Below are 24,151 nucleotides of genomic sequence, written 5' to 3'. Positions count from 1 at the left end.
TACGATGCCAGCGCATGCGCTGTGCTCCACGCTGAAGCAAGATGGCGGCCGTTAACCAGAGTCTTGTCCCGGGAGAAAGACTGGGAGCAGCAAACACGGGATCTACAGGTTCGTATTCGAAGTTTGAAGCCTTCACCAGACATTTATAAATCCTACCCGCCGACTGTATGGCTCCCTCCACATCCTCACTGGCTGCTGATGATGTGGAGATGCCGGCGTTGGACTGGGGTGAGCACAGTAAGAAGTCTGACACCAGGTTAATGTCCAACAGGTTTGTTTCAAACACGAGCTTTTGGAGCACAGCTCCTTCCTCAGGTGAATGAAGAGGTAGGTTCCAGAAACATATATATACCTCTTCATTCACCTGAGGAAGGAGCAGTGCTCCGAAATCTAGTGATTCGAAACAAACCTGTTGGACTTTAACCTGGTGTCAGACTTCTTACTGAGCCCACCCCAGTCCAACACTGGCATCTCCACATCATCTTTGTTCAGGATGCCGGAGGTGCGGGTGTTGTGAATTTCTCTCCTGGAATGCCGTGATAGATTTTGGAAACTCCTTTACTGGGGGTTGGAAGGGGAGGATTTAGATACAGCAACCTTAAACCAAGAGAAATGTCTGTCTCTTTTGAATTTAGTTTCTGGACTGACAGTGATGGTTTTTGTAAACCTCCATTTAGAGGGTATTAGAAGAGGATTTGCAGACAGGAAACTTGAACCAAGTTTCACATCAAAATCTGGCCACATTATTTGATTAATCAGCACCTGAATTTAATCGCCCTTTTAGCATAATGATCGAGTTCCAGGTCATTGACATTCACTGTGTAAATCTGCCATCCTTGGTTGGGTGATGTTATTGAGGTGGAAATAGTCAATAATGGTGATGATGTTGATATCTGGTTGAAAGCTCAAGTTTAAGGTGAAATATTCAGTCTGGTTCGGTCTCTGGCAGTTCCAAGGAGAAGGGGTGAAGATAGTGGCTGGCGGGAACTGCAGACAATATGAAAATGGAGGAAATTTCTATTCTTCCAGTATTGGATGTTGAACAAGTCAGAATGGTGTGTAAGTTGGAGGAGAACTTGATGGTGATGGTGTTCACAACCACCTGCTACCCTGGTCCTTCTATGTGGAGGAAGATAGGAGTTTTTGGAAGTTCCATCAAATGTCTTGTTGAGTTGTAGATATATAAAATATCTCTACTTCATTCCTTGCCTCTCCTTTCCTGCTCCTCCCCTCCCCTCTATTGCTCTCCCAGCGAGACCAGAGAATTGTATAGGTCCAGGCCAAGTGGCAGGTTCCCTTCCTTGAAAGGCATATGAACCAGTTCATTCATGGTCACGTTTTCCAAGTGCCAGTCCCACAAATGTCGAGATTCATTCAGCTCAATTTCACAACCTACCATTGTGTTTTTGTTGGGTCTCTCTCACTCAATCTTTTCTGTTTTAAATCAATTTCACAGGGTATTAGAAGGGGAGGATTTGCAGTCAGGAAACTTAAATCAGTTTATTGTAACCTGTATACCACCATATTTGAAACATGGAAGGAAAAAGCACCGTTCACAGTGAAAAGAAACCGGACACATGTTCTGTGTATGGACAAGACTTTAGTCCGTCATCTGGTATGACAAACCATAACTGCAGTCACCACAGAGAGAAGCCGTGGAAATGTGGAGACTGTGGGAAGGGCTTTAATTACCCATCTGAGCTGGGGAACCATCAGCATAGTCACAGTGGGGAGAGACCGTTCACCTGCTCAGAGTGTGGGAAGGGATTCACTTGTTCATCCTCCTTGCTGCAACACCGACAAGTTCACACAGACGAGAGACCTTTTAAATGTCCAGACTGTGGGAAGTGCTATAAAAGTTCCCGGGAACTGACTGGTCATCGACGTGTTCACAGTGATGAGAGACCTTTCAAGTGCTCTCACTGCAGGACTGGGTTCAAGACATTATCTGTCCTCACTGTCCACCAGCGAATTCACACTGGGGAGAGGCCGTTCATCTGCTCCACGTGTGGCAAAGGATTTGCTCACTCATCCCACCTGCGGACACACCAGCGAATTCACACCGGGGAGAGACCTTTTAAATGTCAGGACTGTGAGAAGGGCTATACAAGTTCCTGGGAACTGATGTTTCATCAACGTGTTCACACTGGGGAGAGGCCGTTCAGATGTTCTCACTGTGGGACTGGGTTCAGGCGATCATCTGATCTGATAGTACATCAGCGAGTTCATACTGGGGAGAGACCCTTCAACTGCTCTGAGTGTGGGAAGGGATTTACTCGGTTATCCACCCTGCTGGAACATCAGCGCATCCACAGTGGAGAGAGGCCGTTCACCTGCTCCCAGTGTGGGAAGGGATTCACTCGGTCATCCCACCTACTGACACACCAGCGAGTTCACACTGGGGAGAGGCCATTCACCTGCTCTGAGTGTGAGAAAGGATTCAGTCAATCATCCCATCTGGTGACACATCGGCGCATTCACACTGGGGAAAGACCATTCACTTGCCCAGAGTGTGGGAAGGGATTCACACAGTCAGCCAACCTGCTGCTACACCAGCAACTTCACAGGTAACTGTGATTGAATTGTTCTGTTAATTGTATCCGGGGGTGAACCATATTCATTGGGTCAGTTTCTGCTGGTGTTAATAAACTCCAGTTCTGGTGGTTAACATTTCACATAAAAGTCAAATAAACCAGCTTTATGTTCAACAGTGTGGTAATTTTTAAAGTATCTCTAACAGATTAATTCCCTTTGAAAGGTTCCCCAGTCTCTTCCTTCCTCACCTCCAACAAGTGTGAGGAGATTGTGGAGCTTCTTTGTTACGGAGATTGAGTAAATCCGATCAGCTGCCTCTGCTACTTCCCTCCCTCCCACTAACCCACCAGACCAAACCATTTCTAAATTTCCTCAAAGTCTGAGCCCTAAATCTGCATCTTTCTCCAGTTTCACTCCTATCTTCAATCTTCCTCAGAGCTCATCTTGTCAGAGACCTGCCTTCTGCTCCTTGACTCCATTCGCACTAAACATCCTGACCATGTTAGCTTCTCCGTGTTAGCTGATATTGTTAATATTTCTCTCTCTCTTTTGGTACTGTCACTCTCACCTTTAAATCCACCATCATCACCTATCCTTTTAAAAAACAAAACTTTTCCGACTAATGTTGCAAAGTACCGCCTATCTCATATCGCTTTCCTCTCCAAAGTCCGTGTACTTGGTGTTCCCCAAGGATCTACCCTCGGCCCCTCCTATTTCCCATCTACACGCTGCCACTAGGTGACATCATCCCAAAGCACCGTGTTAGTTTTCACATGTACACTGACAACACCCAGCTCTACCTCACCCCCATCCCTCTCCATTCCTCCACTGTTACTAAATTATCAAACTGCTTATCCCACATCCAGCATTGGATGAGCAGAAATTTCTTCCAATTAAAAATTGGGAAGACCAAAGCCATTGTATTCAGTCACCATCAGAAATTCCGTTCTCTAAATCCCGAGTCCATCCCTCTCCCTGGGAACTATCTGAGGCTGAACCACACTCTGCACAATCATAGAATCTCTACAGTGCAGGACCCCATCTAACCTGCTCATCTTTTGGATCTAAGGGGTAATTTAGCATGGCCAATCCACCTAACCTGCACATCTGTGGACTGTGGGAGGAAACCCACGCAGAAAACCCACGGAATGGATGTGTAAACTCCACACAGTCACCCAAGGCCGGAATTGAATCCGGGTTCCTGGTGCTAGGAGGCAGCAGTGCTAACCACCGTGCCACCGCGCTGAGATGAGATTCTGACCACATATTCACACCATCACTCATACCAGATACTTCAAAATCTATAATGTCGCCTGTCTCCACCCCACCCAGCTCGGCTACTGCTGAAACCCACATCCATTCCCCTGTTTAAATTCCTGGTCAACCTCCCATTCAGTCCGCACTTCCCCTGACCAGAATGTGTCAGCATCCACATCTCTACTGCCCATGTGCTCTCGCACGTCAGGTCCTGCTCACTTCCCCGCCCTGTGCTGGCTGTAAGATTCCACAACCAGCATCTGACGAGTGACCGATTACTCAGGTTGTTTTGGTGTTAAAGCAAAATGTTGCTCCCGCCGCACCAGGAGAACTCCGATGTAAACAGTGTCTGCAGTTGCTGAGCTCTCCCGAGATGAGAATGGAGCTGCCAGGGCTGCAGTGAACCTTGAAGAACTGCTGTCTGGGATCATCCCTCTGAATTCACTGACTCCCCGCTGAACCTTAGGAATAGAGTAAACCTGAACAACTTACCAAATACTCAACAAATTACAAATGATTTCCCAGTAGTAGAGTAAGAACCAATTTGTACAGGACGAAAAAGGTAGAAAAGGAACAAACACCTCCTTCACCGAATTCCCCCACTCACCAGACTCTCTGGGTTACACTCAGTTTGCCAAGGCTGCACTAAGGAACCTTGTATTTACAACCAACTCTTTCTGCAGTAAAATAGTTAAACTGTGACTGTCAATCTCATTTAAACGTTCCAGAGCAAAATCTACAACTTAAGTCAGCTGTAAATGTGATAGAAAATACTTGTGTTCATGTTGCATCTTTTACAAGCTCACAACATCCCAAAGCGATTCAAATCGAGGATGTATTTGGAATGAGGAAGCATGGCGGTGCAGTGGTTAGCACAGCTGCCTCACGGCACTGAGGTCCCAGGTTCGAGCCCGGCTCTGGGTCACTGTCCGTGTGGAATTTGCACATTCTCCCCGCGTTTGCGTGGGTTTCACCCCCACAAGCCAAAGATGTGCAGGGTAGGTGGATTCGCCACGCTAAATTTCCCTTAATTGGAAAAATTGAATTAGGTACTCTGAATTTATTTTAAAAAAATATTTCAAAACATTTTTTTAAAAAAGTATGTATTTGGAAGGAAGAATGAGGAGAGGCAAAGTAAACTAAACGGTACAATTTTAAACAGAATGCAGGTAAAGTGACCCGAGAGTGAATATAAACTAATATTTCAATGCAACAGGACAGGACCATAAGACATATGAGCAGAATTAGGCCACTCGGCCTATCGAGTCTGCTGCACCATTCAATCATGGCTGATATTTTGGTATTCCCATTCTCTTGCCTTCTCGCCATAAACCCTGATCCCCTCATTGATCAAGAACCTATCTATCTCTGTCTTAAAGACACTCTGATTTGGCCTCCACAGCATTCTACAGCAAAGAAATTCCTCCTCATCTCTGTTTTAAAGGATCGTCCCTTTAGTCTGAGATTGTGTTCTCTGGTTCTAGTTTTTCCTAAAAGTGGAAACATCCTCTCCACATCCACTCTATCCAGGCCTCGCAGTATCAATAAGATCCCTCCCTCATCCTTCTAAACTCCAATGAGTACAGACACAGAGTCCTCAACCGCTCCTCATACGACAAGCTCTTCATTCCAGGGATCATTCTTGTGAACCTCCTCTGCACCCTTTCCAAGGCCAGCACATCCTTCCTTAGATACAGGGCCCAAAACTGCTCACAATACTCCAAATGGAGTCTGACCAGAGCCTCATACAGCCTCAGATGTACATCACTGCTCTTGTATTCTCACCCTCTCGACATGAATGCTAGCATTGCATTTGCCTTCCTAACTGCCGACTGAACCTGCACGTTCACCTTAAGAAAATCTTGAACAAGGACTCCCAAGACACTTTGTTAACTTATTTAATAGTAGGGCGGCATGTGGCGCAGTGGATAGCACTGGGACTGCGGCGCTCAGGACCCGGATTGGAATTCCGGCCCTGGGTGACTGTTCGTGTGGAGTTTGCACATTCTCCCCATGTCTGCATGGGTTTCACCCCCACAACCCAAAGATGTGCAGGTGAGGTGGATTGACCACGCTAAATTGCCCCTATATTGGAAAATAAAATCTCAAAATTGATTTTTAAAAACGTATTTAATTGTTTCCTATGCAGCACCTTGTCAAAGGCCTTCTGGTCGATCAACTTGGTTAAAACATCCTAATTGGGTCTTTGGTTTATTGGAGGAAAAGAGTGGGAAAAACAAGTTATACTGAATCTTTCTAAATCACTGGTTAATCCACATCGGAAATATTTTGTTCAATTCTGAGCACCGCACCTTAGGAAAGATATCAAGGAATTGGAGAGGGTGCAGGGAAACCTCACTAGAACAGTATCAGTGATGAGAGGTTTCTGTTCTGTGAAGAGACCTGCGAAGCCGGGATTGTTCTCCCAGTATCAGAGAAGGTGAAGGAAAGATTTAATCGAGAGACTGAAATGCTTGAGGGGTTTTCATCAACAGAGAGAAGTTGTTTCCATTGGCAGGGTGGTTGGTAACAACAGAAGGCAACTTTAAAATATTTGTCATAACAGCCAGGATGGGCACGAGTAGAGATGATTTTACTCAGTGAATTCTGGTGATCTGGAACACTAGAATATCTGGTGAAAGCAGCTCCAGTGCTAAATGATTTTTACTGTATTGAAGGTGCAATAAATATCAAGTTCTTGTTGACTGTCGATAGGAATTCAGTGATCAGCCTGAAATTCATGAGTGTCAGCACAACAGGGAGAATGAGAGGGAGGGAGCGAGAGAGAGAGAGGCAGACAGAGAACGTTAAAGACTGAGTGTTGATTCACTCAGTCATTCCATTCACTGAGACAGTAGCATAAAGTCTGGGACAGAGGAGGCAAGGCTGTGGCAGAGTTAAAAACGTAACTTAATAAGGAGCAGGAGAGCTTTGAGCTGGTGGAGTCAGTGAAATCTGAGACTCGTTTTCCTTTACTGTTATTTCACAGAGGCCTAGTTTTGCTGAAATTCTTTATTTTCACAGTTACAGGATCATTGAAAAGACATTGCAGCTTCTTTACAGCAGAGCCAAACTCGCACCGAGTAATATAAGAAATGATAGTAAAAGTTTCTTTCAATACATAAGAAACAAACGTCAGGCCAAAGTAGACATTGGGCCAATTCAAACTGATTCTGGAAGGCTAGTGATGGGAGATGAGGAAATGGCTGGAGAACTTAATAAGTACTTTGCGTCTGTCTTCACAGTGGAAGACGTTAGTAATATCCCAAAAATTATAAAGGGTCAGGGGGCTGAGTTGAGTATGGTTGCCATTACAAAAGAGATGGTGCTAAAAAAGCTAAAAGGTCTTAAAATTGACAAATCTCCTGGCCCCGATGGGCTACATCCTAGAGTTCTGAGGGAGGTGGCTGAAGAAATAGCGGAAGCGTTGGTTGAGATCTTTCAAAAATCACTGGAGTCAGGGAAAGTCCCGGACGATTGGAAGATCGCTGTTGTAACCCCCTTGTTCAAGAAAGGATCAAGACAAAAGATGGAAAATTATAGGCCAATTAGCCTAACCTCGGTTGTTGGTAAAATTCTAGAATCGATCGTTAAGGATGAGATTTCTAATTTCTTGGAAGAGCAGGGTCGGATTAGAACAAGTCAACATGGATTTAGTAAGGGGAGGTCGTGCCTGACGAACCTGTTAGAATTCTTTGAGGAGGTGACAAGTAGGTTAGACCAGGGAAACCCAGTGGATGTGGTCTATCTGGATTTCCAAAAGGCCTTTGATAAGGTGCCACACAGGAGGCTGCTGAGTAAGGTGAGGGCCCATGGTGTTCGAGGTGAGCTACTGGCATGGGTTGAGGATTGGCTGTCTGACAGAAGGCAGAGAGTTGGGATAAAAGGTTCTTTTTCGGAATGGCAGCCGGTGACCAGCGGTGTCCCACAGGGTTCAGTGTTGGGGCCGCAGCTGTTCACCATATATATTAATGATCTGGATGAAGGGACTGGGGGCATTCTAGCGAAGTTTGCTGATGATACGAAGTTAGGTGGTCAGGCAGGTAGTGCTGAGGAAGTGGGGAGGCTGCAGAAGGATCTAGACAGTTTGGGAGAGTGGTGCAGGAAATGGCTGATGCATTTCAACGTGAGAAAATGTGAGGTCTTGCACTTTGGAAAAAAGAATCCAAGCATAGACTACTTTCTAAACGGTGAGAAAATTCATAATGCCAAAGTACAAAGGGATCTGGGAGTGCTAGTCGAGGATTCCCTAAAGGTAAACATGCAGGTTGAATCCGTGATTAAGAAAGCGAATGCTATGTTGTCATTTATCTCAAGAGGGTTGGAATATAAAAGCAGCGATGTGCTACTGAGCCTTTATAAGGCTCTGGTTAGGCCCCATTTGGAGTACTGTGTCCAGTTTTGGGCCCCACATCTCAGGAAGGACATACTGGCACTGGAGCGTGTCCAGCGGAGATTCACACGGATGATCCCTGGAATGGCGGGTCTAGCATATGAGGAACGGCTGGCGTTCCTGGGATTGTATTCATTGGAGTTCAGAAGGTTAAGGGGAGATCTAATAGAAACTTACAAGATAATACATGGCTTAGAAAGGATGGACGCAAAGAAACTGTTTCCGTTAGGCGAGGAGTCGAGGACCCGTGGGCACAGCCTTAGAATTAGAGGGGGTAAATTCAAAACAGAAATGCGGAGACATTTCTTCAGCCAGAGAGTGGTGGGCCTGTGGAATTCATTGCCGCAGAGTGCAGTGGAGGCCGGGACGCTAAATGGCTTCAAGGCAGAAATAGATAAATTCTTGATGTCGCGAGGAATTAAGGGCTATGGGGAGAATGCTGGGAGGTGGAGTTGAAATGCCCATCAGCCATGATTGAATGGCGGAGTGGACTCGATGGGCCGAATGGCCTTACTTCCACTCCTATGTCTTATGGTCTTATGGTCTTATGGACTGAATATTTCTCCACTCACCTGGAGGTTATCGATTCACCTCCAGCGGCCTCGGTTCACTCCTGTATCGGGCACAGTCTCAGAGTTGGGAGGGGTCAGAAGTGCACCCTGACCATTAGGACCCCCCCCCCCGACCACCACCACACCAGCCCCACCAACAGAAGAGGAACAATTCAAACACAATCATTAAATAAAGTGAAAGCAGATTGTCAAGAACTGTCAGAAACTCCTGGAGATGCTGCAGCCACTTCACACACCAGATGAGGTTAATGGGGAAGCTCAGTGACAGTACAGAGTATCAGAGTGGAACACATTCAGGCACAATGTCCAGACTGACTTTGGAGCAAATCTCTTCTGGAACCTGGGAAGGGCAGTTGAAAGACCAGACACACATCCATTGGCACACATGTACTCATCCGTAGGCACACGCACCTAGCCACCCTCGCACACGCAATATGCTGGGTACACTTGCGCATGCACCCACACACACGCATAGGCACACCCACACACATACAGGCGCATGCATACACATACACAGGCACAGAAAAAAACATAGGCACACACATATACAAACGTAGACACACATACACAGACATGCACGTATGTGCGCCCACTCACAGATATGCAAGCACTAAATATTCAATAACATAGAACATACAGTGCAGATGGAGGCCATTCGGCCCATCGAGTCTGCACCGACCCACTTAAGCCCTCACTTCCACCCTATCCCCGTAACCCAATGACCGCTCCTCACCTTATTGGTCACTAAGGGCAATTTATCATGGCCAAACCACCTAACCTGCACGTCTTTGGACTGTGGGAGGAAACCGGAGCACCCGGGGGAAACCCACAGACACGGGGAGAACGTGCAGACTCCGCACAGACAGTGACCCAGCAGGGAATCGATCGTGGGACCCTGGCGCTGTGAAGCCACAGTGCTATCCACTGTGCTACCGTGCTGCCCTACCGTGCCTCCTGTTGTCAGTGGGACATAAACTAGGTTCCCTGTCACATTGTGCCCCCTCAGGTGGATGTACAAGATCCCGAGGCCAATGTGATGGAGAGAAGGACGGCAGCAACTACCCAGCCCAATCCTTTCCCCAGCCTGGTGTCCGAGCAGGAATATTATCCTTCAGACAGCCTGACGTGGTATCTGGTGGTAATCGGAGTGTTTATGGGCTCTTGCTGTGCAGTCCCTGCCGAGATTCGCACGTGAAAACAGTGACTGTGCTTCAAATATAAAAAGCTGCCGTGTTGATTGAAAGCTCTGGGCCAGTCGGAAAAGGCACAGGAGGAAGACAATCTCTTCCTTTCGACGGGTCACTCCCGCAGTGTAGCCCCTGCCATTCTGTGGGAGGAGACGGTGACTGCTATGTGCACAGCAAGATCCCACATAGCATTATGCAACACACAGTCAGGAAGCTAATTTCAGTGAGGATTTGAGGGACACTGGAGATAACTTCCCTCCCCATCCTACTGTTGCTGCTTGTATTTTACATCCACTCGAGGGGGTGGAGGGCCTCGGTTTGACATCTCACTGACACAGCAGCATTCCCTCAGCTCTGCTGGCTGGAATGACAGCCCTGATTACAGCAGCTTGACTCTCAGATTACAAACCTGTGACCTTCCGGCCCAGGTGGGATGGAGAGCAAGAGCCACCGGGATCATCCGGGACTGACTGATTCAGGAGCCTCCCATCCCATCGTCAGCCCCAACACATCCCTCATTCGTGGCTCAGCAAAGGGAGTTGAAGAATCAACGAATGAATAACCAGTGACAAAATTCACAGTCCCTGCTGCCAACATCTCCGGCCATTCCGACAGTGGTCACAGGTACACGGGCCAGCTGTCTGTCTCTTTCTGTCAGTGTGTATGGGGCAACGATGGGAGGGCAGGTTACCTGGAGCCTGCCTGGTCCGACGTTAACCAGGAGGAAGCAGATTCAGTCCAGTGTCGATCATCCTCGGGCGTTGTCTCTCCGAGCGATGGGAGGAGAGTGGGACCATCACAGGACCAGCCCCCCGCCCATGTAATCCACTCTCTGTGAAAGGAGAGGAACATCAGGAATAGGAGTGGGAATAGCTCCTGGCGAGCCTGCTCCACTATTCAACAAGATTACAGCTCATCATCGACCTCAGCTCCACTCTCCCCGCACTCCTCCCCGCCCCACAATTCTCAAAGATATCTCCACCTCAGCCTTGAACACACTCAACGACCGAACATCCAGGATTCCCTGGGATAGAGAATTCCAAAGATTCACAAACCCTCTGGGTGAAGAAATTCTCCCTCGTCACAGTCCAAAATGGCCGCCCCCTTATCGAGACTGTGGCCCCGTGTCCCCGACTCTCCGGGATTTAGCCTCTCCACATCGACCTTACGGAGTCTCCTCAGAATTTCACACCTTTCAATCGGATGATCTAAACTCCAGGGAACGTTGGACCCGTCGCTCAGGCTCCAGAGCGCTGAACGGTCTCCTTCTCTTCCTATTTTCCTAACTCCCCTCACGTTCCGAGTTCAGATCTTACCTGGGGCGGCCGGAGGAATGCCAGCCAGTCGGAGGAGTGTGTGGGCAGCAACCCCATCACCTGGCACTTGTAGACGGCCAGGGCCAACCCCAGCAGGTTGCCGATGAAGTAGAGCAGACACTGCAGCCAGTGCTGAGTCGAATTCCCCAGGACCTTAAAGACTGGGAGTGAGAATGGGAAAAACAGAAAGATCAGGAACAGGAGAGAGATTGAAATGTTCACAGAGGATTGGGGGATCTTTGTACTCGAATCACAAACAGTCAGCATGGAGATACAGCAAGAAATTGGGACGGCAGGTATTCCGTTAGCCTTCACCGAGGGATGGCGCCAGGGACCCGGGTTTGATTACAGCTTCGGCTGACTGCCAGTGCAGAGTCTGCACGTTCACCCAGTGTCTGCGTGGGTTTCCTCCGGGTTCCTCCCACAGTCCAAAAATGTACAGGTTTGGTAGATTGGCCATGCTAAATTGCCCCTCAAGTGTCCAAAGGTCAGGTGGGGTTACAGGGATAGGGGGGGAATTGGGTCTCTGTATGGTGGCCTTTCAAATGGTTGGTGCAGACTCGATGGGCCGAATGGCCTCCTTCTGCACTATAGGGTTTCTATGATTCGCTGGAGTTTGAGTGAGGAAATCTTTCTGCAATTGTACAAATTGCAGCTTTGGTCAAACACAGCAGGAAAAACTTATGCAGTTTGGGTCTCCTTATCTACAGAATTGCCCAGGAGGGAGGGTAACAAAGGTTCACCAGATTGGTTCCTGGGATGACAGGATTGTCCAACGAGGAGAGATTGGGAAGAATGGGCCTTTACTCTCTTGGGTTTCCGAGACTGAGTTGATCCGATTGAAGCAGATATAATTGTAAATAGGGTTTGACAGGGAGATGTGGAGACACTGTTTCCTCTGGCTGCAGAATCCGGAACACAGAGACACAGCCTCAGGATCAGGGGCAGCCAGTTCGGACTGAGCTGAAGTGGAATTTCCTCACCCCATGAGTTGTGGATGTTCAATCACTGATTATATTCCAAACTGATATCAATGGATTGTTGGACACCAAGAGAAATCTCAGGGAGATATCTGTACAGTGACTGGTGTCTCTGTCCCCTCTCTCCCCCAGGGAGATATCTGTACACTCACTGGTGTCTCTCAGGGGGATATCTGTACACTGACTGGTGTCTCTGTCCCCTCTCTCTCAGGTGGATATCTGTACACTGACTGGTGTCTCTGTCCCCTCTCTCCCCCAGGGGGATATCTGTACAGTGACTGGTGTCTCTGTCCCCTCTCTCTCCCAGGGGGATATCTGTACATTGGAGGTATAAACCTACCGTGCCACCCCTAATATGTTTTACTTTTGTTTTTATATATTTTATCAACCTTACAACCAGTTGCTACAGTATTTTGAGCCATAGAAATAGAATAACCCCATGTCACTTGGCAGTTACTCACTAACAAACTAACTTCTTCTCCTGTAGCAGAGTAAGACCACTTCTTGAAGGCCAAGAAATCTGGAAAGTAAAAGAGCTCCTCTTTCCCGTCCTTCCCGAACTCCCTCATTCACTGAGCTCTCAGCACTCTATTCTAAATCCCATTCAAATGATGCCAGTTCAGAGCGGTTTCGCAGCTGCAGAATCAATACAATACTCACTTGCCGACATGGACATCAGTGCCTGTATGGGTCTCCAGGCCATCATGCAAACCATCATGATAGGGAAGATGGAGATGTTGTTGCCAACCGTGTACATAATGAACAGATTCATGGGCAGCTGCTTCAATGGAGCCAAGGCGATGTCCCAGCAGAACTGAAAACAGAAAGCAAGCAGAGCATCAGTAAAGGGAGCCAGGTTGGGGAAGGTCACACCCAGGCCTGGAAATAAGGATGACGGTTAACATCACAAAAGGTCCCTTTAGCACATAGGGTGCAGCGGTTCACCAACCTAGTTAACCACTGTTGACAAACCTAGCCTGGCTAGCTGGACACCGAGGACACATTCAAATCCAACTTACTTTCTCAACCACGATCCGGTTTGTTTCTTGGACGCGGATGTCTGGAAGCTGTTTGTCTGAATATGCGACTGGGCACATGAAGTCAGCCTGACCATTCTGTTTATCACAGCTCCTGCGAGAAACAGAGAACACAAATTGGTCACCTCAGCAACCCTTTCAGGACTCTCTTTAAAGAGGGAGTCTCTCCATCAGGGACCCCACCGTGGTGGCAATACTGCCAGCATGAACTAAACCATGAGCAAGCCAAGAGCACACAGTACCACTGCATCCACAAAACTGCCATGGTAATGGACGGCCACAAAAGTGGTTGGAGTCAACTGACAATCAGGGTGCCAATCCCCTTGTCCAGTCCTCCATCAAATGGCGATCACACCGAATCACCGGAGGAACTAAATTTTAGCTTGAAAGTGAACGATGTTGAATGTCGAGAGAGCCAGTGCAGCACCCGGCCCTAGAAATGAGCAATCGTTCCTCCAGCCAACACAGCAGTTGGCACCCGATCAGGTGGGGGGGCTGAAACCAAGATGGTGTCTCAGGGTCGTGACCCCAGGAAAATAAGTCAAGTGGGGTCGGAGTGGTTTCTAGGAGATTTGAAAAGCTGCTTTCTGCCAAGGGGCCAAGTGAGGGGTGAAAGGACCCTGGAAAACCGTGGGGTGTAAAGTTTTAGGTTGGTGCCCACATCCCTGGGTCAGTGTGCAGTGCCCTCCCCGCGGGTGAGGCAGGCTGGCCCGACCTACTCGAGCCCCAGGCTCCCCGCGCGGCCTCTGCACCTGCTGCTGCCGCTCGGGTTGAGCTCGAGGGTCCACTTATGCCAGCGCGCGCGGTTGGCGAGCGCCGCCCCCGCAGCCATGGCAACGCCGGCGACCGTTAACCGTCCCCCCTCACATCTGATCCGGGGAATAGTCCGCGCGCTTCCGTCAACAAACCACACCCGCTGCAATGCGCATGCGCTGCTGTCCGGAAGTCCTCGGCGAAATGCAGACATCGCTCGCGTCTTCCCCATCTTTGTTAGGGGCACGTCGATCCCGATTCCATTAACACTCTGACCTAATGGAGCTCTGCCCCGCACAAAGATGGACACCACGCGCTGTCAGAGACATTGAGATATTGCTTCCTTTTTCCCTCACTCCGTCTTCCAACGTACAAATGAAGTCCAAAGGACCAGATCACCGTTAACATTCTGCAACCAGAAACATAGCAACCAAATGTTAACGGTTTCTTAACAAATGATGCGAGACTTGCTGAATTTATCCAGCATTTTGTTTTTATTTCAGATTTCTAGCAACCGCAATATTTTACTTCTATTCCCGTCCCATTTCTACCTCACATGTAACTGGGTATCATGAGTGAAGCTACCACCAGGCTCAGGGCTAACCCTTAAAGCCAAGTTGCAACGGGCAATGGAATATTGTGCCTTCCTGGAGGTGCTGGAACTGATGGGAGGACAATTTGTACACATTAGTCAATAGCAATGTTGCTGTAAATGTTGATTAGAATCACAATATCACTGTTATAACCAAGTAATTGGAATGAAATAATGACAGCGATCTCATTGATCCGAATAAGTTTGATCTTTAATTGATTTGAAATAAATCATCTCAAAGAACAGGTGTTGAAAATTGAAATTGAAAATTGCTTATTGTCACAAGTAGGCTTCAAATGAAGTTACTGTGAAACGCCCCTAGTCGCCGCATTCCGGCACCTGTTCGGGGAGGCTGTTGCGGGAATTGAACCGTGCTGCTGGCCTGCCTTGGTCTGCTTTCAAAGCCAGCGATTTAGCCCTATGCTAAACAACCTGTGTTGAATGTAGATGGAGATGTCCTGTTTAATAATAATCTTTATTAGTGTTACAAGTAGGCTTATATTAACACTGCGATGAATTTACTGTGAAAAGCACCTAGTTGCCACACTCTGATGCCAGTTCAGGTAGACTGAGGGAGAATTCAGAATGTTTAAATCACCGAGTAAGGAAGTATTTCGGAACTTGTGGGAGGAAACCGGAGCACCCGGAGGAAACCCACAACGACACGGGGAGAACGTGCAGACTCCGCACAGACAGTGACCAAGCCTGGAATCGAACCCGGGTCCCTGGCGCTGTGAAGCAACAGTGCTTACCACTGTGCTACCGTGCTGCCCATATTTCACTCACTGTCATGAATTAGACTGAGCTTGGTGACGGGGTGGGTTCTGATTAATCTTCCACTGGGGACATAAAAAGGGTAAGATTTGTTCTGGTTATCCTCTATCAGTGGCATATCAAATAGAGCAGAAAAATATAAGGGCATGAAATCTGACTTCTCTCTTCAGAGCTGATGAGAGCTGTCTGTGGACACATTGTCGGGACGTTATTGTCTGTTAAATGCTAGAACTCCACATAACTTCCGCCACAGCCCACTGCTCCATTCATCATGTCCCACTGCAACAGTGTTTTTGTATGAGGTTCCCTCTGGTTCCTGTCACTGAGTCTCTGAGCCTGCAGTAATACATCGAGCTGTCAGACAGCCGGAGCTCACTGATCATTCCTCACTTATCCCCACACATTTCAAACTGTCGAATGATGCAGAAAATCGAGTCCCCCACCCACTGCAACTTTCTACTGAACTTTGGGGAAGTGTACAGGTGACTTCCCCCCCCCCCCCCCCTTGATGCCCCACAATGTCAGCAGCTCAGACTCCAGCTCAATAACCCTGAGCCCAGATTCTGCAAGTTACAGACACTCCCGCAGATATGATTGTCCAGGATGGCAATGTTCTCCAAAAACTCCCACATACTGCAATCCCGGCACATCACCTGTCCTGTGGACAACATCAAACTCCAGCCCACTTATAGGGGTTATTAACTTGAACAGAAATAAACAAAGGATGTGATTATCAAAGATATAATTTACAGTGCAGAAGAAGGCCATTCAGCCCATCGAGTCTGCACCGGCTCTTGGAAAGAGCACCCTACCCAAGGTCAACACCTCCACCTTATCCCCATAACCCAGTAACCCCACCCAACACTAAGGGCAATTTTGGACACTAAGGACAATTTATCATGGCCAATCCACCTAACCTGCACATCTTTGGACTGTGGGAAGAAACCGGAGCACCCGGAGAAAACTCACACACACACGGGGAGGACGTGCAGACTCCACACAGACAGTGACCCAAGCCGGAATCGAACCTGGGACCCTGGAGCTGTGAAGCAATTGTGCTATCCACAAGGCTACCGTGTTACCCAACACCCAACTCCTGCAGTCACACATGAACCCGCTGGTGTCTCAGCAGGTTGGATGATCGATTGAATCCCTTCCCACACTCGGGGCAGGTGAACAGCTTCTCCCCACTGTGAATGTGTTGGTGTTTCTGGAGATTGGATGATTGAGTGAATTGTTTTCTGCACACGGAGCAGGTGAATATCCTTTCCCCAGTGTGAATTTGCTGGTGTTGAATAAGGTGAGACGATTGTCTGAATCTCTTCTCACAATGAGAGCAACTGAATGGTCTCTTGTCAGTGTGAACAAGCTGGTGTTTAATTAGATCTGGAGAGGTTTTAAAGGAATCCCCACAGTAAAAGCATTTAAAAGGTCTCTCATCACTGTGAACTCTCTGATCCGACCCCAGGCTGGATGACTTTGTGAATCCCTTCCCACACATGGAGCAGGTGAACGGTCTCTCCCCAGTATGACTGCGCCGATGGCTCTCCAGCTGGGATGGGTAACTGAATCCCTTCCCACAGTCCCCACATTTCCAAGGTTTCTTCATGGTGCCAGTGTCCTTGTGTCTCTCCAGGATGGATGATCAGTTGCAATCTTGATCAGACATAGAACATGTGCACTGTCTCTCCTCACTGTGAATGGTGTAATGTTTCTTCAGGCTGTGTAACTGGTAAAAGCTCTTTCCACAGTCAGTTCATTGGAACACTCTCACTCGGGTGTGTGTTGTGTGGGTCTCGGTGCTTTTCCAGTCACACTGATATTTGAAATCTTTTCCCACAGACAGAACAGACAAACATTTCTCCTTCCACATTCAAAGGCTGATGATATTCAGGTCCTGATGAATCAAGTGACTGTGTCAGATCTTGACATGATGTTCAGTTTGCGTTACTCATCTTGAATCCTCCTTGTACTCTCCTCACAATGCATATTCTCACCTAGTTTTGAGTCATCAGCAAACATGGAAATATTGCATTTAGTCCCCACATCCAAATCATTGATGTAGATTGTGAATAGCTGGAGCCCAAGTACTGATCCTTCCCGTACCTCACTATTCAGTCTGCCAACCTGAAAATGACCTGATTATTCCTACTCTCTGTTTTCTGTGAATCCTCAATCCGTGCCATTATACTCCCCCGCCCCCCCCCCCCCCCCCCCCCCCCCAATCTTGTTTATTAACCTTCTCTGTGGGAGTTTATCAAAAGTCTTCTGAAGATCCAAATGCACCACATCCATTGGTTCCCCTTATCTATTCTGGAGTAATATTATTAAACAAAATCTCCGAGCATTGTTAGAAGGACAGTAGGGGGAGTTCTCACTGCTCTCTGACTAATAGCTTACTCGCAATCAAACTCACTAAAAACAAAATCACTGGTCATTATCACATTGCTGTTTTGGAGGCGAACAGAGACATCTGAAGTTGTGAAAGGCACTATATACTGCAAAGGCCCAGGTTCGATTCCCTGCTTTGGGCACTGTCAGTGCAGAGTTCTCCCTGTGCCTGTGTTGTTTTCCTCTGGGTGCTCTGGTTTCCTCCCACAATCCAGAAAGACATGCTGTTAGGTAATTTAGACATTCTGAATTCTCCCGCCGTGTACCCAAGCAGGCGCTGGAATGTGGCGACGAGGGGATTTTCATAGTAACTTCATTGCAGTGTTAATGTAAGCCTACGTGTGACAATAAAGATTATTATTATTATAAATGCAAAGTCTTCCAACTGCAACCTGGTTACTGTGGCTATCAGCAACAGCATAGACACTCCCCTGTTTCATAATGAACACGTTTTACTCCTAAATCTGATTAACAGCAGGAATAACTGCAGAATTGGAACATTGCAGTCACTTGTGAACTCGCTGGTGTCTCACAAGGTTGGATGATTGAGTGAATCCCTTCCCACACACAGAGCAGGGGAATGGCCTCTCCCCAGTGTGAACTCGCTGGTGTCTCAGCAGGGCCGATGACTCCGTGAATCTCTTTTCACACACTGAGCAGGTGAATGGCCTCTCTCCAGTGTGAACCTGCTGGTGTCTCAGCAGGATTGATGACTCAGTAAATTCCTTCCCACACACAGAGCAGGTGAAAGGCCTCTCCCCAGTGTGAACTCGCTGGTGTCTCACAAGGTTGGATGATTGAGTGAATCCCCTCCCACACACAGAGCAGGTGAATGGCCTCTCCCCAGTGTGAACCTGCTGGTGTCTCAGCAGGATTGATGACTCAGTAAATTCCTTCCCACACACAGAGCAGGTGAAAGGCCTCTCCCCAGTGTGAACTCGCTGGTGTCTCAGCAGGGTGGATGACTCCGTGAATCTCTTTTCACACACTGAGCAGGTGAATGGTCTCTCTCCAGTGTGGACCCGTTGATGTGTCAGCAAGTGGGATGACTGAGTGAATCGCTTTCCGCACTGGGAACAATTGAAGGGTTTCTCCCCAGTGTGAACCTGCTGGTGTCGCAACATATTTGAAAATCGAGTGAATCCCTTGTCACACTGCGGGCAGGTGAATGGCCTTGTCCCGGTGTGACTGTATCGATACATCTCCTGATCAGAGGGATGACAACTGAATCCCTTCCCAACACCCCCACATTGTCCAGACAGACCTTCCCTTTTCAGGTCACACGTGTGTCTTCCCATATTGGTCGAATAGTTAAATCCAGGTCCACACGCTGAAGACGTGTACAGATTGCCTGCGCTGTGAATGCCGCTCTCTCCTTCCATATGGCCAATGTTACTGAGTCCTGATTAATTAAGTGACTCGGTTAGATTGATGTGGTGCCTGGGAGTCAGAGCATCCTGTCTGTGAATCCACTCCTTGTTTAATCATTTATATCAGTAATTCCTGCAAAGAAAAAAATGCAGAAATTGAGGGTGGATAGTTTTCTAACTTTACATTATTTTTGAAGCCACAAAACCTATTCTCCCTTATCTGCGTTCAAATCAGGCTCGCAACATCTGACCCTTTAAATTGCAACAGCAAAGGGACACTGACCCTTTAAATATGCCGAGTACATGTCAGAGCCACGCATGCTCAGTCGGTCCAAGTCAAACGGGCCGGCAAAGCGCCTGCGCGTTGGCCAAATTCCCAATGGAAAGTGTAGGGATTCTATAGATTCTAGTACCATCATGTTGATGAGAAATAGGAGGGGCCAAGGAGAGATCCTTGTTGGAGAGGAAAGGGAGGTTGGAGATGGGATGGCCGTTTGCAAGGAGGTTGGGCATCAAGGGTTGGTTTCTCAGGAAAGGTGAGGATAGTGTAGTGGCAAAACCAGAAGAAAGCGAGAACTGTGAACAATATCAGTTAATGTGGGGAAGTTGGATGGTCAGCGGTTTAGTGAGAATCGGGTCAAGGGAGCAGAAGTCAGGTCTCATAAACAAGATGAGATTGAACAGGACATGACAGGAAATAGGAGAGAACCTAGAGATAGATCTGAATTCACACTCAGACGAGGGGGAGTTTTAGTGACAGTTTGGCCTGGTGGAGCTCATGGAAGGGAGGGAAGCAGCAGAGGCAGCTGATCAGATTGTCCACTCACTGTAATTACTTGTGAATTCGCTGGTGTGTCAGCAGGCTGGATGACTGAGTGAATCTCTTCCCACAATTGGGGCAGGTGAACGGCCTCTCCCCAGTGTGAGTTCGCTGGTGTACAGTGAGGTCAGATGATGTCTTGAACCCAGTTCCGCAGCAGGAGCACCTGAACGGTTTCTCATCAGTGTGAATATGTTGATGATGCATCAGTTCCCCGGAACTTTTAAAGCACTTCTCAAAGTCTGGGCATTGAAAAGGTCTCTCATCAGTGTGAACACGCTGATGGTGGAGCAGTTCCCGGGAACTTTTATAGCACTTACTGCAGTCTGTACATTTAAATGGTCTCCTCTCATTGTGAATACTCTGGTGATTCAGCAGAGTGGATAACTGAGTGAATCCCTTCCCACACTCAGAGCAAGTGTAAGGTCTCTCCCCAGAGTGAACCCATTGGTGTGTCCGCAGGTTTGATGACCTACTGAACCCACTGCCACACACAGAGCAGGTGAACGGCCTCTCCCCAGTGTGAGTGCGCTGGTGAGAGAAACTGAACGGTCGCTCGTTGGTGTGAACACGTTGATGGAGTATTAGTGCCCGGGAACATTTACAGCACTTCCCACAGTCTGGACATTTAAATGGTCTCTCATCCCTGTGAACTCGCATGTGCGTCTTCAAGTCAAATGACCGAGCGAATCCTTTCCCACATGCAGCAGTTGAATGGTTTCTCCCCAGTGTGCACTCACTGGTGTTGCAGCCTGCTGGATGATCAAAATAATTTCTTCCCACGACCAGAGTGTCTGGGATGATGAATTTCCAGTTGAGATGTGGATCTGAATCCCTCCTCACATTCCCACGGTTTCTCCTCACTGTGAACGCTGCTTTTTCCTTCCATGGTCAAAAATCACCAATATTCAGGTTACGGTGAATTCGGTGACGTTGTCTGATCCTGATGTAATGTTTGATCTGAGTTTCCTGACTGCAAATCCTCCCCTTCTAACTCTGAAATTGATTTAAAACAGAAAAAAGGGAATGAGAGAGAACCCACAAAAACAGGTTGTGAAATTGAGCTGAATGAATCTAGTAACTTGTGGGGCCGGCAACGGGAATAAGTGACCATGAAAACTGTTGAATATTTTGTGGAAAGTGAACTAGTTTGTTAATGTCCTTCAGGGAAGGGAACCGGCCACCCGGCCTGAGCCCACACAAGAATCAGGCCTCTGCAAGAACACAAGAATAGGAGAAGTAGACCATTCGGCCCGTCGACCCTGCTCTGCCATTGAACACGATTGTGGCTGATCTCAGTCTTCAATTCCACTTTCCCGTTAGCTCTCTATGTCCTTTGACTTCCTGAGAGACCAAAAATCTCACCATCTCAGCCTTCAATATATTCATTGATGGATCACCCACAACCCTCTGGGCGAGAGAATTCTCAGCAAAAGACCGAGAGAGAAAGTAAAAAAGAATGAGGGAAAGGGAGAGAAAGCGAGAAAGGGGGTGGGGGTGATAGGTGGCATTGGAGAGGCATTTTCTCGACTGACAACTGAATCACAATTTGACAGAATCTCCTAAATATTTGACCTCCACCACCTGGATGGACCAGGACAGCAGATGTATGTGAACATCACCACCTGCAAGTTCCCTTCCAAGACACACACTGTCCGATCTTGTCAGACATCCAATGCTGGAGGAGCAGAACTTTCCTCTATTTAAATATTGACAAGACTGAACCCATTCCCGTCCACCAGGCCCACATGATGGTGGCCCAGATGAGTAATTTTTTTGGGGTGGAGGACAAATGCGCTAGGTGTGCGGGAGGGGCAGCAAATCACGTCCACATCTTCTGGGCATGCCCAAAACTTAGGAGATACTGGGAGGGATTTGCAAACGTCATGTCCCAGATACTGAAAACCAGGGTGGTGATGAGTCCAGTGGTGGCAATTTTTGGGGTCTTGGAAGACCCGGGTGTCCAGGAGGAGAGGGAGACTGACGTCTTGGCCTTTGCTTCCCTGGTAGCCTGGCGATGTAAACTGCTGGCATGGAGGGACTCAAAGACCGAAGCATGGCTCTCAGACATGTTGAGCTATTTAGGGCTGGATAAAATAAGTTTGCCTTAAGAAGATCTGTATTAGGGTTCGCCCGAAGGTGGCAACCATTCATCGACTTCTTCGCTGGGAATTAAATGTCAGCGGGGGGGGGGGGGGGGGGGGGGGGAGAGATTAGAGTAGAATAGGGGGGATAAATAGGTGGGTACTGTTTATGAGAGGAGTGGTCTTTTGAACTATGTTTCTGCTTTGTGTTGATATTTGCACATTACTGTAACTGTTTACAATGCCAAAAATACCTCAATAAAATTGTTTATTTAAAAAAAAGACTGAACCCAGCACAATTCAATTCCTGTACCAGTCTCCCTGAACAGGCGCCGGAATGTGGTGACTAGGGACTTTTCACAGTAACTTCATTTGAAGCCTACTCGTGACAATAAGCAATTTTCATTTCAAGACAGTAAACAAGATTGTTTTGAACATTTATCTTCAGCAGATAGAAAAATATTGAAAATGGGATAAGGGTTGTTTGGCTGACAGTCAATCACTGTCCTGTAAGGTAATGAGTCCTTTTGCTTCCCAATTGGCCGAGGAAGGCAGTGTGTCACAAGGATGGATTTGTTGACCGATTAATGGCTGAAGGATGGGGGCAGGTCATGTGATCAAACCTCCAGGAATACATTTGATCAAAGTTGGCGAGGAGAGAATGTTGTGAATTTCTATCCTAAACTGACAGTGAGGTTTCTGTAAATTTACAGGATACTGGAAGTGGAGGTTTAACAGACGGGAAACACAAACCAAACGTCACATCGCGATCTGACAGAGTCACTCGATTCATCAGAACCTATCGTTGCTGAATATCATGAGATTTTGAACATGGAAGGAAAAAATGTCATTCACAGTGGGGAGAAACTGTACACGTGTTTGTGTGGACGAGGATTCAGTCGACCATCAGGCCTCACAAGACACAAATGCAGTCACACTGAGGAGAAACCGTGGAAATGTGCGGACTGTGGGAAAGGATTCACTTATCCATCCAAGCTGGAAACTCATCGACGCAGTCACACTGGGGAGAAACCATTCACCTGCTCCGAGTGTGGGAAGGGATTCACTCAGCCATCTGGTCTGTCCACACACCAGCGATTTCACTCCAGGGAGAGACCATTCACCTGCTCAGAGTGTGGGAAGGGATTTACTCTTTCAGCCCACCTGCTGAGCCACCAGCGAGTGCACACAGATGAGAAACCGTTTCAATGTCCAGACTGCGGGAAGTGCTATAAAAGATCTGGAGAACTGACGTGCCATCAACGTGTTCACACTGACGAGAGACCATTCAGGTGCTCTCACTGTGGGACTGGGTTCAAACGATCATCTCACCTCACTGTACATCAGCGAATTCACACAGTTGAGAGGCCATTCGTCTGTGCCATGTGTGGGAAGGGATTCACTCAGGCATCTGACCTGCAGAAGCACCAGCGAATTCACACTGATGAGAGACCCTTTCAATGTCCAGACTGCGAGAAGTGCTATAAACGTTTTGGGGAACTGTTGCAACATCAACGTGTTCACACTGATGAGAGACCGTTCAGGTGCTCTCATTGCAGGACTGGGTTCAGACGATCATCTCACCTCACTGTACATCAGCGAATTCACACTGGGGAGAGACCATTCATCTGCTCAGAGTGTGGGAAGGGATTCATTCAGTCATCCGAACTTCTGAATCACCAGCGAATTCACAGTGATGAGAGGCCGTTTCAATGTCCAGACTGTGGGAACTCCTATAAACGTTCTGGGAAACTGATGCGTCATCAACGTGTTCACACTGACAAGAGACTGTTTACGTGCTCTCACTGTGGGACTGGGTTCAGACAATCGTCTCACCTCACTGCACATCAGCGAATTCACACTGGGGAGAGGCCATTCACCTGCTCCAAGTGTGGAAAAGGATTCACTCAGGCATCCACCCTACAGAAGCACCAGCGAATTCACACTGGGGAGAGGCCATTCACTTGCTCCGAGTGTGGGAAGGGATTCACCACTTCATCCTACCTGCTGAGACACCAACGAGGCCACAAGTAACCACAGTGATTGGGTTTTGCTGTTCCTCACATTCAGGACTGAACCATGTTCATTTG

At 47.8% G+C, this 24,151-nt stretch overlaps 3 protein-coding genes across 8 annotated transcripts; 1 reads left to right on the top strand and 2 right to left on the bottom strand.

Annotated features, from left to right (window-relative positions):
* The first annotated feature begins 432 nt into the window (after positions 1-432).
* LOC119960332 (zinc finger protein 239-like) lies at positions 433-23,002 on the top strand. Of its 2 annotated transcripts, none has more exons than XM_038788066.1 (2): positions 433-2,567; positions 17,239-17,588. In XM_038788066.1, the coding sequence occupies exons 1-2, from the start codon at positions 1,534-1,536 to the stop codon at positions 17,354-17,356; spliced, it is 1,152 nt and encodes a 383-aa protein (XP_038643994.1). In that variant the 5' UTR covers positions 433-1,533; the 3' UTR covers positions 17,357-17,588. The 2 variants fall into 2 exon arrangements, with proteins under 2 accessions (XP_038643994.1, XP_038643995.1); XM_038788067.1 differs by lacking the exon at positions 17,239-17,588 and adding an exon at positions 22,775-23,002 and having other exon boundaries at positions 435-2,567.
* Positions 7,200-14,189, bottom strand: LOC119960337 (ER membrane protein complex subunit 4-like). Of its 5 annotated transcripts, XR_005459378.1 has the most exons (6): positions 14,030-14,189; positions 13,260-13,371; positions 12,901-13,054; positions 11,261-11,421; positions 10,636-10,776; positions 7,224-7,293 (listed from the first exon to the last, which is right to left on the bottom strand). XR_005459378.1 is itself a non-coding variant. In XM_038788076.1 (5 exons), the coding sequence occupies exons 1-5, from the start codon at positions 14,107-14,109 to the stop codon at positions 7,234-7,236; spliced, it is 567 nt and encodes a 188-aa protein (XP_038644004.1). In that variant the 5' UTR covers positions 14,110-14,189; the 3' UTR covers positions 7,200-7,233. The 5 variants fall into 5 exon arrangements, 4 of the variants coding, with proteins under 4 accessions (XP_038644004.1, XP_038644008.1, XP_038644006.1 ...); XM_038788076.1 differs by lacking the exon at positions 10,636-10,776 and having other exon boundaries at positions 7,200-7,293; XM_038788080.1 differs by lacking the exon at positions 11,261-11,421 and having other exon boundaries at positions 7,228-7,293.
* Positions 18,086-19,231, bottom strand: LOC119960336 (gastrula zinc finger protein XlCGF8.2DB-like). The gene has a single exon (XM_038788075.1). It carries the CDS (start codon positions 19,167-19,169, stop codon positions 18,294-18,296), a length of 876 nt encoding a protein of 291 aa, XP_038644003.1. The 5' UTR covers positions 19,170-19,231; the 3' UTR covers positions 18,086-18,293.
* Positions 23,003-24,151: the final 1,149 nt, after the last annotated feature.

Source organism: Scyliorhinus canicula, unplaced genomic scaffold, assembly GCF_902713615.1.
Source record: "Scyliorhinus canicula unplaced genomic scaffold, sScyCan1.1, whole genome shotgun sequence".
Taxonomy (NCBI): Eukaryota; Metazoa; Chordata; class Chondrichthyes; order Carcharhiniformes; family Scyliorhinidae; genus Scyliorhinus; species Scyliorhinus canicula.
This window is presented reverse-complemented; position numbering and strand designations above follow the sequence as displayed.

What these genes read in the sequence shown, in the direction of transcription:
- LOC119960332 (XM_038788066.1), top strand. Translation starts at nt 1,534, where the DNA reads ATGGAAGGAAAAAGCACCGTTCACAGTGAAAAGAAACCGGACACATGT. An exon ending in CTACACCAGCAACTTCACAG is followed by an intron (nt 2,568 to 17,238) that starts GTAACTGTGATT and finishes CTTTTCCCACAG; the next exon opens with ACAGAACAGACAAACATTTC.
- LOC119960337 (XM_038788076.1), bottom strand. Translation starts at nt 14,109, where the DNA reads ATGGCTGCGGGGGCGGCGCTCGCCAACCGCGCGCGCTGGCATAAGTGG. An exon ending in ACCGGATCGTGGTTGAGAAA is followed by an intron (nt 13,055 to 13,259) that starts GTAAGTTGGATT and finishes TTCTGTTTTCAG; the next exon opens with TTCTGCTGGGACATCGCCTT. An exon ending in CATTCCTCCGGCCGCCCCAG is followed by an intron (nt 7,294 to 11,260) that starts GTAAGATCTGAA and finishes TTCTTGAACAAG; the next exon opens with GGGGTTACAACAGCGATCTT.
- LOC119960336 (XM_038788075.1), bottom strand. Translation starts at nt 19,169, where the DNA reads ATGGAAGGAGAGAGCGGCATTCACAGCGCAGGCAATCTGTACACGTCT.